The 15,981-nt window shown below is 40.5% G+C and overlaps 1 protein-coding gene across 1 annotated transcript in view; it reads left to right on the forward strand.

The window, feature by feature from the left end:
• The window catches only part of galnt14 (UDP-N-acetyl-alpha-D-galactosamine:polypeptide N-acetylgalactosaminyltransferase 14 (GalNAc-T14)), a 129,245-nt gene continuing 113,264 nt past the window's right edge, over nucleotides 1-15,981 (forward strand). Inside the window, exon 1 of the mRNA XM_055872693.1 lies at nucleotides 1-407. Within this exon, the coding sequence (XP_055728668.1) occupies nucleotides 276-407 (132 nt within the window). The 5' untranslated portion in view covers nucleotides 1-275. The remainder of the gene's footprint in view (nucleotides 408-15,981) is intronic.

Below are 15,981 nucleotides of genomic sequence, written 5' to 3' on the forward strand. Positions count from 1 at the left end.
ATCAAGCTGGACGGCATCAAGTGTCGTACCTCGTAGCTCCAGCGAGTCATAGCGCACAGCCTAGCTATCAGTTCGGTCATAGAGAATCTTGCAACCAGGGCAGTCATTGTGCACGCGTCTGGAGCAAGCGGACGTGCAGCGTTCGAAAAGACGAACCAGAGAATGAGGGTAGAGCGCAAAAGCACGTCTCCAGAACCGACTTTCCTAGAAATGAGCTTCTCGTAGGTTGCCCCGCCAATAAAGGGGCGATATCTGCTCCAGGAACTCATAGGAAAATGAAACGGCTTTCTCGAAAACTGACTTTGGCTCTGGTGGTGCTTTGTTGGACTGCTGCACTACTGTATTTGATACTCCTAAGTAGGCAGCAAGTATCCGACCTGGGCACCAAAGACACACGTTACAGACAGGTAAGCAGCACTATCATTCCTTATCCTGTATCATCGCATCTAAGCTATATCCCACATGCAGGTAAGATAACTTCCTATGCATTTAGCAATAGTGCAGGCTAAACTCGGACCAAGTGCATGAGTGCGCGCAGGTAAAATGTAGGCGTGTTTCTATGTAAAACAAAATATTTATGCTTGAGAGGGTGTCAGAATTTCCACTCAGGTGTCGTCTTACAGTGTATCACGGCTTCTGCTCTACATTGCTTTCTAGAAGTTTGCACATTAGCCAACAACCAGTTGTTTCTAACTTTTTTTATTCGGGTTGACTGAATGTGTCCATCCCATACCATACAGTATGTATTGCAATGTGCCGTTTCAATTGGTTATAATGAGTTTGCAAATTGAGGTTTAGATGCGCTTTCTGTACATTCCAAACTGAAAACAAGATACTGTATAAATAATCCTAGAATATATAACTGCATAAACATCTGATATATGTAATGCCACGTTCACAAAGAACAGTCAGACGCTCACTAAATTGGTATGAACAAAAGTTTCACTAAAGTGTAGGCTACTACACAATTTATTAAACACCGATATAATGAATTCCTCGAATACTTGAATTTCTTAAAGCCGCGATAAAATAATTTAAAGCATAACCATACATTTATGCCTTTAACCATACATTTATTAGTCTTTCTGTTCTGTAACCTACTCTTGTCTGAAAATTCAGCATTAACCATTCAAGAGGTTCAGTTATTGACTTGTAATATGTGGCCCCTGTGTGAACTGATGAACATAATGTGATGGAATAATAATATCTACCATTACCAAGACAGCCAGACAGTGGCAATTATAGCCATAAAACGTGTAACGTTTTACAGCGGACACATTTCTGTGCTTATTACTCCTATTTTATACTGAACAAAAAAATTAACACAACATGCAACAATTTGAATGATTTTACTGAGTTACAGTTCATATAAGGAAATAAGTCAATTGAAATTAATTCATTAGGCCCTAATCTATGGATTTCACATGACTGGGAAGGGGCACAGCCTGGGAGGGCATAGGATGCGTCACTGCCTGGTATGGCATCTGACCGTAAGGCGCTACAGAGGGTAGTACATATGGCCCAGTACACCACTGGGGCCAAGCTTCCTGCCATCCAGGACCTCTATACTAGGTGGTGTCAGAGGAAAGCCCAAAAAATTGTCAGGGACTCCAGTCACCCAAGTCATAGACTCTTTTCTCTGCTACCGCACGGCAAGCAGTACCGGAGCACCAAATCTAGGACCAAAATGCTCCTTAACAGCTTCTACCCCCAAGCCATAAGACTGCTGAACAATTAATCAAATGGCCACTGGACTGTTTACATTGACCAACCCCCCCCTCCATTTGTTTTGTACACTGCTGCCTGGTATGGCTGTTTGTTATCTATGCATAGTCACTTCAATGTACAAATTACCTCGACTAACCTGTACCCCTGCATATTGACTCGGTATCGGTTCCCCCTGTATATAGCCTCGTTATTGTTATTTATTGTGTTACTATTTATTATTTTTTACTTTAGTTTATTTGGTAAATATTTTCTTATCTCTTTCTTGAACTGCATTGTTGGTTAAGGGCTTGTAAGTAAGCATTTCACAGTACGGTCTACACATGTTGTATTCGGCGCATGTGACAAATAAAGTTTGATTTGATTCGACTTGGGGACCTGGTCCACCCACTGGGGAGCCAGGCCCAGCCAATCAGAATGAGTTTTTCCCCAGACAGAAGTACTCCTCAGTTTCATCAGCTGTCCAGATGGCTGGTCTCAGACGATCTTGCAAGTGAAGAAGCCGGATGTGGAGGTACTGGGCTGGCGTGGTTACACGTGGTCTGCGATTGTTAGGCCAGTTCAACATACTGCCAAATTCTCTAAAACGACGTTGTTTGTGGTAGAGAAATGAACACTCAATTATTTGGCAACAGCTCTGGTGTTCATTCCTGCAGTCAGCATACCAATTACACACTCCCTCAAAACTTGAAACATCCGTGGCATTGTGTTGTGTGACAAAACTGCACCTTTTAGAGTGGCCTTTTATTGTCCCCAGCACAAGGCGCACCTGTGTAAAGATCATGCTGTTTAATCAGCTTCTTGATATGCCACACCTGTCAGGTGTATGGATTTTTTTGGCGAAGGAGAAATGTTCACTAACAGGGATGTAAACAAATTTGTGCACAACATTTGAGAGAAATAAGCTTTTTGTGCATATGGAACATTTCTGGGATCTTTTATTTCAGGTCATGAAACATGGGACCAATACTTTACATGTTGTGTTTATATTTTTGTTCAGTATACAAAGTCAGCTTTAATTCAACTATTTACACTTTCCCCCTTGACTTCAATCTTGTTTTGTTGGAGTGCAGAAGCCAGATTTCATTATATTTTGTGTGCCAGGTATTCTGGTATATATGCTGGGTTTTGTAAAGTTGTCCATGGCAAATGCTTAGGGTCAATGAGCAAGTGAGTGCTTTTTAGTGTAGGAGATGAATGGTGGAATTAGACGTGTGAAGTAGGCACTCAAGTCAGGCTTGATTGATTCAGTGTCAAAATGGTAGAGGGGCCTCTATCAACTGAAGAAGTTCTCGCCTGAGAGGGTTGTTTGGGGTTCTGGAGTTGGAATGCTCATGCAGAGCAGTGTCAATGTAGGGGAAAATATTGAAATAAATTCAATAAAACTATTTTCAAGAAGCTGAGTTATGGGTTGAAGAGTTGTAAAAAATATATTTGTGGAGTGTAACTGACAATTAACCTGTAAGTATATGTCGTTGTTTTTTTGTTTGAATTGTTTACGTGTTCGCTATGCGGGGAAATGATAAGACAAGCGGAACTACGTGGCTAAGAACTGTTGTAACGGGTATTATTATCGTAGCAACACACCTTTGGAGTGACAATCCCGCACTGTGTTAGCTAAGTTTACATGTCTTTGGGTGTAGTTCGTGAAGGTTGAAGTGTGTATGTTAGGATGGTAACGTTATAATAATTAAGGATGAAGCGTGAAATCATCCCAGGAATAATACGTGTGAAGTTTTGATTTCCTCCCTTCTGTAATAAGCAGCCAATGAGGTATTTTTCCTTTAGTCATGTGTTTAATCTGATACTGTTATATCTCTGGCTAAACTCTTTATGTATGTAAGCACTTAAGAGTTATACCAAGCTAATAAGTCACTCGTAAGACAAGAAGGTTGTAAGAGTGTGTTTAACTGTCTTTTCGTTTACTTTATAGTTCTCACGGAAGGTGATAATTCTGACTGAAACTACAGAATAAAACCGCCAGTTAAAATCAAGAAACAGTTGTGCTCGTGGTTACTGGAGGGAGCTACATGGAGTGAACAGGGAAGAAAAATGGGTAGTCTGTGGCAAATGCTACAGCACAGATAATAAAACATACAGTACCAGTCAAAAGTTTGGACATAACTACTCATTCAAGGGTTTTCCTCTATGTTTACTATTTTCTACATTGTATAATAATAGCGAAGACATCAAAACTATGAAATAACACATATGGAATCATGTAGTAACCAAAGAAGTGTTAAACAAATCAAAATATATTTTAGATTTTAGATTCTTCAAAGTAGTCACCCTTTGCCTTGATGACAGCTTTGCACACTTTTGGCATTCTCTCAACCAGCTTCATGAGGTAGTCACCTGGGTAGGTGTGTCCAAACTTTGGACTGGTACTGTATATTGTGTGTATCTGTCATTCAAATACAAATGCAATATTCCCACTCAGTGTACTTTCACCATGTAGGTTTGTTTACCTAGCTGCTTTGTGAACAATAAAAGCTACAAACTGCCTATATCCGTAGAAGAACATGGATTCATCCTTCCTTTGAAGAACACAGCAGTTTCTCTCCCCCTCAAGCTCTGTCTTTTGGGGGTCTTTGAGCTATTCCTGATGCAGTTTTTTCAGCTCCAGATTGGGAGCTGTTGCAGCATAAAGCACGGATCCAAGAGGGGGTCTAGCTAAGTCTTTCCATCCCCAACGATGTACTCTTTCTCTGAACCAGCTGTGTGCCGGCAGGCTCTTATTATTAATTTGACCTCGTTATGTGTGTCATTTCAGCAGTACACTTCTGTACAGTGCTTTGCATGTGGTTGAGACTCGCCTTGAGCTGTGGATGGGGAATGTAACTAATATGTAACCTTAGGATAATTGGGTAGTTTTTATGTCTGTTTTTATTTGTATTATTCTTACTGGCTTCTATTCTTCTCAACAAAAAAAAACCTTAGCGGCTCATTCCCATTCTTTCAGCTCTCAACATCTGAGTTATTTTCATAAGTCGTGTCTGTTTCCAATGCAGCTCCTGCCTGGTGAGCAAACAAGATAGATGTTCCAATCACTGTGTTCAGCTTGTGTCTCACAATGCCAATGACTCCCAAATGCTCTAGTCTACACGTTTGGAATTCTGAGTTTTCTGCCCTGTATGAAATGTAATTTTTGCACTTTTTCCCCATCTCTGATAAAGCAACGAGGGAGAAAGAAAATTAGTTCAGAGGATAAAAATAACTGAAACTGAGGGATGGAATGAAGATGTTTTACACATAAGGATTGCTCCAAAAGATCTTCAAGATTGTTACAGTAGGCGTTATAAGAATGTGCTAGGATTACTGTGGAGGGACTCTGTGTGATATTGAGTCATCTTGGAGAGAGAGAGAGAGTGTTTGTGATTACACAGTAGCTGAAGAGAGGATGCACTAGTTGTCTAAACACGTGTTTGTGTAAAGGCAACGCTTGGCTTGTTTCTGAACATCATTTTTGGGCTGAAACGTATTACATGCCTGTCTTTGTGCACAAGGTCTTTTGTTTTCTCTGACGTGACATTTGGACAGTGAGAGTAAAAGGTGAGTGTTATTGTAAGCCTTGTGTACTGTGGATAACATGTGATCACAGTACACCCAGTGAAAGACCTAAAGGTTAATGTAGCTTCTAAGGATCAACAGCAGCTTGTGTTTTTATATGGCTCCTCAGGTCTCCTGAATGGAAGCTACTGAAGGTACTATGAAAAGACTTAAACACTTAGCAAAATATGCAAAGTGTCTTTTTTATCAGTTACTCTCAGTGTTCCACAAAACCCGTCTCCTGTTAAGAGAAAAACAGTAGCACGCCTCATTTAATACGTGTTAGTTAATCATTTTGCTATTCCCAGTATGATATTGAAAGAAATTGCTTTAGCAGACACTATTAGACTGTTACTCTTAGCTAAGTGCTGTGATCGGGCTGTTTTGCAGTGATTACCCTGCCCTGAGGAGTAATTCCCCCTATTATGAGGAGCAGATCAATAAATCAGACCATCCTCATGTGCACAGACACACACACACACACACACATTGCCTGCATGATGATAACCTTCACACCCATATAGCATTGCAATGGCACAAAAACATATTGCTGCTGAAACATTCAAACAGGACTGATGGGATTCTATCTCGACTATTTAAAAATGATATACATGAATTCTAAATGGGCTGTCAATTGTAACCAATGTGTTTTTCTGTAATGCTACAAAAAGGTCGGTTTTACTGCTCATTTGTAATTTTCACCTTTATCTCCCAAGAATTGAGCCATCAATCTTATTTAGTCAGTACTGCTATTAGGGTTTTTCCTCAGTGCGCTAGACAGACAGAGCAAGCTAAGTTCTAAAGAGTAGTGACAGAGAACAAATATAACCATTTATATTTTATGTAGTCATTTATGCGAAAGCATCTGATTTCATCAGGAGTCAGTAAGGAAGACAGTGCAGAGGGATCACACACTTGAGTGAAAGGAATAAACTCTAACTTGTCACCGTTGGTATTTACATGAGAAATTGGGGGTGTTGAATGGACGGCTTTAGATCTGGGAATCTGCAGAGTTTGCTGCAACTAGGGCTGTTGCGGTCATCACCAGTCAAATTCCACGTGACCGTTTAGTCGCGGTTATTAGGTTCCTCCGAGCTCTGATGCTGCTGGTGGTCATTAGTAGCCTACTATAGTTGCTAACTGCCTGGTACCCTGCACTCTATTGTCCCTCTAATCACTCTGACATCAACGCAGATATATTTGAAAATCTAATCAAGCACTTCATGAGAGCCCATGATCTCATGTTTTGCGACATTTCAATAGGCTATGCAATTGCGCAAGAAAACAGAGTGACGGCCACTAATAAAAGGAGGAGGATCCCATCAGCTTACTATATGTATTCCTGAACTTTCCTAATAATAAGCACATTGCTTATATTTACAACAGGAGTATAGCCTACCTGGCTAGCATGAAAATAAATTGTTCTCCATTCGCTATTTAAGTTCATAGATGACATGTATTTTTTCCACTGCCCCAGTGTCACGTTCCTGACCTGTTTTCTGTTATTTTTGTATGTGTTTAGTTGGTCAGGACGTGAGTTGGGGTGGGCATTCTATGTTTTGTGTATCTATGTTAAGTGTCAGTGTTAATTGACCTTGTATGGCTCTCAATCAGAGGCAGGTGGTTTACGTTTTCCTCTGATTGAGAACCATATATAGGTAGGTTGTTTCACATTGTTTGTTGTGGGTGGTTGTCTTCCGTGTTTGTGTATGTTGCACCACACGGGACTGTTTCGGTTTGTTCGTTCGTTTGATGTAGTCTGTTCCTGTTCGTGAGTTCTTCGTGTATTTATGTAAGTTCCATGTTCAGGTCTGTCTATGTCGTTTTGTTATTTTGTAGTTTGTTGAAGTGTTTTCGGTTTTCGTCTTTACTTTAATAAACTTAATTATGTCTACATTCCACGCTGCGCTTTGGTCCAATACCTACTCCTCCTCTTCATCATCGCTTCTAGCCTACTACCATGTCCGCATTGCTGCGCTTATAATGTGAAAAAATAGCCTAATAGTTTATCAACATCTTAAGCTAAACGTTCTGATCTGTTGTGTCAGCCAAATTGCGTAAAGATGCTTTTTTTATGCTAGTGGTTGTATTAATTTGGGATCCATCGCATCCCACAACTGTCTCAGACTATGTTTGGAATATTTATTTCTTGCACAGAATAGAATAGGTTGACCTTGGTACTATGGGGATAGTAGATTGACAGACTAGTGATTTTGCTGTTCGTTAAGCCTACTGATCTTGTTGGCTGACAAAGTAAATGTGGACAGTTCTTCCATTTTCTTCGATATGCACCTTGGGAATTGGATAAGGATGCACGCAGTTGTATCCCCGATGTGTCTGTCTTTGCTTGTAGCCTGTGAGAAAGACCAGATCATGTGATGGAGCTGGCCACTGGCCACTGGCGATAAAGGCATGGATTTTTTTAGGGTGCATTTTGGCCACACAAAGGGGATGCCGCCTTGAAATTCTAGGCATTATCAAGTGCTTGTCAAATTGTGAATGAGTGACTAATAGAGGTCGACCGATTAATCGGAATGGCCGATTAATTAATGCCAATTTCAAGTTTTCATAACAATCGGTAATCGGCATTTTTGGACACCGATTATGGCCGATTACATTTCACTCCACGAGGAGACTGCGTGGCAGGCTGACTACGTGTTACGGGAGTGTAGCAAGGAGCTGCTAGCTAGGATTAAAAGTATCTTATAAAAAACAATCAATCTTCACATAATCACTAGTTAACTACACATGGTTGATGATATTACTAGTTTATCTAGCTTGTCCTGCGTTATATATAATCGATGCGGTGCCTGTTAATTTCTCATCAAATCACAGCCTACTTCGCCAAATGGGTGATGATTTAAGAAGCGCATTTGCGAAAAATGCACTGTCGTTGCACCAACGTGTACCTAACCATAAACATCAATGCCTTTCTTAAAATCAATACACAAGTATATATTTTTAAACCTGCATATTTATTTAATATTGCCTGCTAACATGAATTTCTTTTAACTAGGGAAATTTTGTCACTTCTCTTGCATTCTGTGCAAGCATAGTCAGGGTATATGTCACGTTCTGACCCTAGTTCTTTTGTATTTTATTTGTTTTAGTTGGTCAGGGTGTGCGTTGGGTGGGTTCTATGTGTTGTGTTTCTATGTGGGGTTTTCGTTTGGCCTGATATGGTTCTCAGAGGCAGGTGTTTGTCATTGCCTCTGATTGGGAGACATATTTAGGTAGCCTGTTTTGTAGTGTGTTTTGTGGGTGATTGTTCCTGTTATGATGTTCATGTTCGTATGTTCGCTATTTCGGGACTGTAGCGTCTTCGTTTATTTCGTTTGGTTATTGTTTTGTTCTTTCTTAAAAGTATTCAAAATAAATATGAATACTCACCACGCTGCATCTTGGTCCGACATTTCCTACTCCTCAGATGAGGACGACGAAGACTATTATTACAGTATATGCAGCAGTTTGGGCCGCCTGGCTCGTTGCGAACTGTGTGAAGATAATTTCTTCCTAACAAAGACCGTAATTAATTTGCCAGAATTGTAAATAAGTATGACATACCATTGAAGGTTGTGCAATGTAACAGCAATATTTAGACTTATGGATGCCACCCATTAGATAAAATACGGAACGGTTCCGTATTTCACTGAAAGAATAAACGTTTTGTTTTTCGAAATGAAAGTTTCCGGATTTGACCATATTAATGACTTAAGGCTTGTATTTCTGTGTGTTATTATATTATAATTAAGTCTATGATTTGATATTTGATAGAGCAGTCTGACTGAGCGGTGGTAGGCAGCAGCAGGCTCGTAAGCATTCATTCAAACAGCACTTTCCTGTATTTGCCAGCAGCTCTTCACTGTGCTTCAAGCATTGCGCTGTTTATGACTTCAAGCCTATCAACTCCCGAGATTAGGCTGACAATACTATAGTGCCTATAAGAACATCCAATAGTCAAATGTATATGAAATACAAATGGTATAGAGAGAAATAGTCCTATAATTCCTATAATAACTACAACCTAAAACTTCTTACCTGGGAATATTGAAGACTCATGTTAAAAGGAACCACCAGCTTTCATATGTTCTCATGTTCTGAGCAAGGAACTTAAATTGTAGCTTTTTTACATGGCAAATATTGCACTTTTATTTTCTTCTCCAACACTTTGTTTTTGCATTATTTAAACCAAAATGAACATGTTTCATTATGTATTTGAGACTAAATTGATTTTATTGATGTATTATATTAAGTTAAAATAAAAGTGTTAATTCAGTATTGTTGTATTTGTCATTATTACAAATATATATATATATATTAAAAAACAGCCGATTAATCGGTATCGTCTTTTTTGGTACTCCAATAATCGGTATCGGCGTTGAAAAATAATGTAGTGTGTACAGCCTGCGCAAAAAAACGAAGCAGAGCTCATGCCTTTCAAGCAACTTTTTTCAAATCATCATTAGTCTCATAATGCAGCCTTACAATATCTTACAAATCAAAATAAATAGCCCATTGTTTGTAGAACAACAACTTACATTAATAACTTTAAATGAAGCATATAGTAAAACGTATTTCTTTGTTAACCGCTCAACACAGAATAGCCGCATGTGTGCACTCCCTCAGATCATTTAGAGAAAATACCCTTTCTATTTTATTCGGCTTTGTTCAATTGTGTTCTTCATATTATAAAATAATGCCACGGAAATCTAAGCAAATCTTTTCTGCTAAATTAACTAGTATAGCCCAAAGCCATTTGGCATAGCCAGATCAGGACAACTCTGAGTATGCTATTGTGTTCTTCTGAAATAGACTACATTTTCTTCATATCATGCTTCTTTAGACCTGTCTAAAATAATGGATTTATTGTGAAAGTTTAGGCTATATTACTTGGATTTAGACTTTTTTAAATGTAGATGTTCCAAAGGTCAGCAAAAGTGGCTTATGTGGAAGCCAGGAGGTGCTAAATGTGTTTATGTTAATTACCGGTCAATTACTGTGAGACCAACAGTTATTTGCTTGACAATTCAACAACATTTTGTGACCGCCACAGCCCTAGCTGCTACAGATGTAGGATCTTAATTTGATCACACTGTTGCGTGACATTTTTAAACTTGTAGTGTATTTGAGGTTAAAAAAGGCTTCTGAAGTTTGTAATCTTTCACACTTGGTTTTCCGTTACGAAAAATGTATCAACCCTTACAAAAATATCCATGAATTATAATCCACATAATAATTCACATTTCCTGTTGCTGCAGGACTATTTTAAGATCCGACATCTGTACACATTGAGCTTTCATAGTGTGTCTCTACTGTAAGCAGAATTAGATCATAGATGATTCATGTAGAATGCCTCACATATGAATCAAACCTCAGAGGTTCTATAGAGAATGATAAGATAAGTTCAAATGAAATCCACTTTCATGGGTTGTTGTTGTTTGTCTGATGATTAATAATGGATTAATAACCATGTAATAGCTGCAGTTTATGCATGGTTAAAAAGTGTTACCAATTACTGAATATGAACATGTTACTTTCATGTGATCAACAGTTTCTTTTTTCAGACAAAATAAATATGGATATTTCTTTTAACTTCATCCAGTTTATGAAAGAACAGACGATTTATCTCTGCTCAAACACAGCCTGAATCTGAGATTTAGAGGTGCACAATGTCTATACACCTTGATGCATGGGTTCTGGCACATTTCTGTGAATTCAGTTAATATGGGGGCTATTCATCTTATTGCCTTTCAGCAAATTTCTTTCCCAGCTATGAAAATAACACTTACAGACCTGTGTCCACAGAGGAAGCGTTCCAGTTATTAGTTTTTCTGTCTGTTGACCACTGTCGCTTTGATAACCTCTCCACTAATGTTCTTCTGAAGCCTGCTGGAAGAGGGAGAAGAGGGAGAGACTGGAAGGGTCACCTGCCATTTTCTGTTGCTTTATTGTTTCCCCAGCTTGAAAGACATGGTCTATAATTCAATTTGGAACCCGGGAAGCAGCAGCAGCACAGACGGCAACATGAGGAGAATTTCAGCCATAGAAACCTTGATGCTCTTTTATTTTTTTTCTATTTTTTCTATTTCATGACCTTAGCAAAAAAAGAAAATGTTGCATAGCTCTTGCTTGCAGATCACGTATGCAGCCATGATTGCAATGCCCCCCCCCCCCCCCCCCCCCAGTAATAAGTAGCAATGGGTCATACATATTCAGTGATAAAATTGAAGGAACGCAGCTTAGGGGAGGGGGGATGGAGAAAATCCATGAATAGATCTGATTAAGTAAACAAAATTAGATTCAGGTAGCTTATTATGTGCTTTAGTAAACTTGAAATACAGCATAGGGACCATTACATACACCCCACCCTGGAGTGGAGTCATCCACAGGGTTACCAATTAAAAATGACTCACTTAGTATGGTAGTTCCGTGAGAAATTAACAATCCATGCATCCAATTTCCATTCATTTTAAGTGGTCCACATGCAGCAGCCAATCATGGCAAAGTCAACAAGTTGTCAACCAAAACGCAGAACTTTAGTAAGCCTGCTATAACCCAGTACATCAGTGATCAAAAGAGGCAAGAGGCAAACTCTTTTATAAACAGTTTTGCTGTGTTTATGCTAGTTTAAAAATGGAGAAGTTGCTTACCCCAGATGCCAAATGCAGGAAAGCAAAAAATAGCTTAATGAAATAGAAAATCGCTTTTTGGAATCAAAGGGAATATTTAATACAAACATCAGCCGGCTCAGCTCTCATACAGTATGGTTGAGTTGTGATTAATCAAAATTGGTTCCAGTGCTGTGTAGCTCAAATTCTATTGTTGATTATTTTAGCTCCACTTCTTCATGTTTGAACTAGACCCACAATGCCCTGGAGATACCAGTTTCCACTGCTACTCTGGCAAAATAAAATTACCAGGGAATGATCAACTTTATACACACCCATTTGATTTGCATGGGATTTTAGATATGAGACTGAGAGCCATTTATAGTATTTGTAGGGAAACATTTGATGTTTTAATGTCATTATGCTTTAGTACAAGGTATGATGGATAAGTGAATATAGCTATAATGTGTTGATAATAAAAAAGCACTTGTCTGTTCCCAGAATGGAGGCCTGCTCAGGGAAAAGCACTCAGAGACCCAGCAATTGATTTTTGTCCACTCTAAGGGACATTGGTTTTTGGTCTGTATCTTTGTGGCCATACATGCCACTGTGATACGTCCTATTGTACCTTTGACAGGACATTCTGGGCTTTTCAATGATATCACATGTGTGGGGGTGTGACCTGGATAACTTTCTCTTACTGGTTTTTCAAAATGTCTGCCAGCCCAATCAGCATATTATATGATAAGAAGAAAAGTTGTGCTTTTCAAATGGATTATTATTGAGAGAATATCTCAGGAATAGTTTGGTGAGTTTTCAGAGCAGTGTAATATTTTTTTTCTTATTTAAAGAGCTTGTTTATAAATGTCCTTTGTAGTGGATGCGGCAACTATGATTTTACCGACTACCCATTTACTGTAAGGTTACATTTTTCATATTTACTATCAATCGATTCCTTATGTGCGCTACAGTGCACATAAAATACAAATACATAAATTAAATAAACAATTAGAATTGTTTTCTTTGTAAAATATTTTTTCCACCGCGATGTAAACAATTATAATAATTAAAACCCTTTTTTTTTGCTGGGTCTCAGGAGGATAGCCTATTTATGTTTGTATTTATTTATACTTGACCACTCCTCCCACATTTAGACATGCTTTTGACTCATACTTGTACACATACAGGCGTGCACACATACACACACACGCACAGTCGCAGAAAACAGCACATTCCACATAACAGCTGCCAGACCAATATCACACCCTCTTACCCTCCTGCAATGATTCATAAGACTGACAGTGTTTTCTCCATCCTGTATAGTGCCAGGCACCACTCCAACACTGTTTTCTCCATCCTGTATAGCGCCAGGCACCACTCCAACAGTGTTTTCTCCATCCTGTATAGCGCCAGGCACCACTCCAACAGTGTTTTCTCCATCCTGTATAGCGCCAGGCACCACTCCAACAGTGTTTTCTCCATCCTGTATAGCGCCAGGCACCACTCCAACACTGTTTTCTCCATCCTGTATAGCGCCAGGCACCACTCCAACAGTGTTTTCTCCATCCTGTATAGCGCCAGGCACCACTCCAACAGTGTTTTCTCCATCCTGTATAGCGCCAGGCACCACTCCAACAGTGTTTTCTCCATCCTGTATAGCGCCAGGCACCACTCCAACACTGTTTTCTCCATCCTGTATAGCGCCAGGCACCACTCCAACAGTGTTTTCTCCATCCTGTATAGCGCCAGGCACCACTCCAACACTGTTTTCTCCATCCTGTATAGCGCCAGGCACCACTCCAACAGTGTTTTCTCCATCCTGTATAGCGCCAGGCACCACTCCAACAGTGTTTTCTCCATCCTGTATAGTGCCAGGCACCACTCCAACAGTGTTTTCTCCATCCTGTATAGCGCCAGGCACCACTCCAACACTGTTTTCTCCATCCTGTATAGCGCCAGGCACCACTCCAACAGTGTTTTCTCCATCCTGTATAGCGCCAGGCACCACTCCAACAGTGTTTTCTCCATCCTGTATAGCGCCAGGCACCACTCCAACAGTGTTTTCTCCATCCTGTATAGCGCCAGGCACCACTCCAACAGTCCCCATTGAAAAATAAAGATAGCATTAGACAGAGATAGATTGGTGCAGGCAGAAAACAATGTAAAAGTGGTCTTTGGTTGTGCGGCAATAGATTTTCCCAGACTCTTAATTGATGACTGTGCTGGTTTACTTGATTGTGTTTCTTCCTCTTTAAGATGGTCATGTCACCAATATTGACACACCCCTGCTCTGCAATGTTGGGCAGAAACCAAGCTAAATAACCACTAGCTCAGGAAAGCAGAAAAATAAGTCAAACTAAGTAAAACCGATTTGAAAAATGAATGATGATGATGCAATGATACTATTTCTATGTATCCTGCTTTTCCACCTTGAATCAATGTGTCCCTCGACAAAGGGCAGGGATGATAAATCCCAGATACAGATGAGTCTTTCAGGTGACACCGACTGTATGAAACATCCAATGAATTGTATTTTGTATTGCGATTAACATTTCTGTCCATACTCCTAGTCTCCGTATTTCTCTATTTACCCTCCAATGCAGGGAGGAGAATGCATCACAGAGGGGAATTTTCCCTCCCTGAGCAATCACCTCTGCACATTGTGCTAACCCTGAAAGTTGAAAAAGGAATTGGCTGTCATCAGCAAGAGGATGTGTTAACATTCTATAGGTCAGGGCTGCCTCTGCCCGCCATAATGACTGACTGTTTCTGTGGTACCTGGGGCAGGTGGAAACTGTTCCTGCTGTAGACCAGACACGCATCTATAATTTACCCACTATGCACCATGCCCAGAAACTTCGATATCTCTATCTCTCTGATGACATAAGAGACGCAACAATAAAAAATAGAGATGACACATTATGATGATAGTGGTGTAAAAGGCTGAGGCTTTAGTCCTAATGTGACCAGTAGGATGATGAATGAACCTGTAGGTCTCAGGGATAAATCAACCAGACAGGATGTGCATTATTGTGCTGGACTCTCCACGCCCTCTTTATGTTATTGGTGTCTGGGCTGTCAGCTCGGCCTTGGCTCTCATTTGTACTTTATCATCCGCTGGTTTATGAGCTATGACCCCCAGCACTAAATAATACCACCACGTGGACTCCTAATAATATCTGTGTGTGTGTGTCAGTGTGTGTGTGTGCGCGTGCGTGCACTGTGCAGTCCTGAACATCACATCTGAGATAAGACGAGCCAGACAGAGATCTGTAAATGAGCTGCTAGGGTTCATCTCATTACCTGGCTGTGAGTCACACGAGGCTGTGCAATTATTACTGCATAGCTTTGATACTGGAGATATACGGATGTGCACCTCCTATCGTACCACCACGACTATATAGACAGACTATGAAGAGATTCCCCGTTATAGATTTCCTTTAGTTATCTCTGTTGGGTAAGAAGTGTTGCGGTGGAGTTCAGGGGTGTAGAAATAGGACTGACATACACAACCACACATACCCAGACACAGGGAGGAGTTGAGGGGGGGCTAGGATCCCATTACAGCTCCCTCTGTCATCCACAACTCATTAGGACACACATCTCTGTCTGAGGAGGGAGCCAGGCGAGCCTGCTAACTGCTGGAGGTTGAAATGTTGCGCTGCTCTGTCTCACTTGTTCCCTCCTTCCCTCACTCCCTCCCTCCCTCTCTCCCTCCACCAAGGCATCACATCCAATTAGGCTGCAGTATCCTCCACATGAAACCTGGCTCTCTGGTGGCTGAGCTGCCTGCCTCGCTCCTGCCTCAACAACAGAGGAGAAGCAAAGGCAGGATGATGACTGCACCAAAGACAGGGGTATTTCTGGAGGCCTTGCCTTGCCTTGCCTTGCAGCCCGTGGGGAATTCCAATCTCGCCCGGTTCTTTCTTGAGAAATGGATCCTTGGTCGGCTGTTAGGGACTGTTGGAATTTGCTCAAGCCGGTCAACTTTGTTGTGACAGATCGATTTGCAGGCAGATTGTCTGTGTTGTCCAATTAGAATTGAATTCTGTTTGCTGCCTGGGCCAATAAAACACAACCACTTTGCCCAGATTGGTGG

This window comes from Salvelinus fontinalis, chromosome 20, assembly GCF_029448725.1.
Source record: "Salvelinus fontinalis isolate EN_2023a chromosome 20, ASM2944872v1, whole genome shotgun sequence".
Taxonomy (NCBI): Eukaryota; Metazoa; Chordata; class Actinopteri; order Salmoniformes; family Salmonidae; genus Salvelinus; species Salvelinus fontinalis.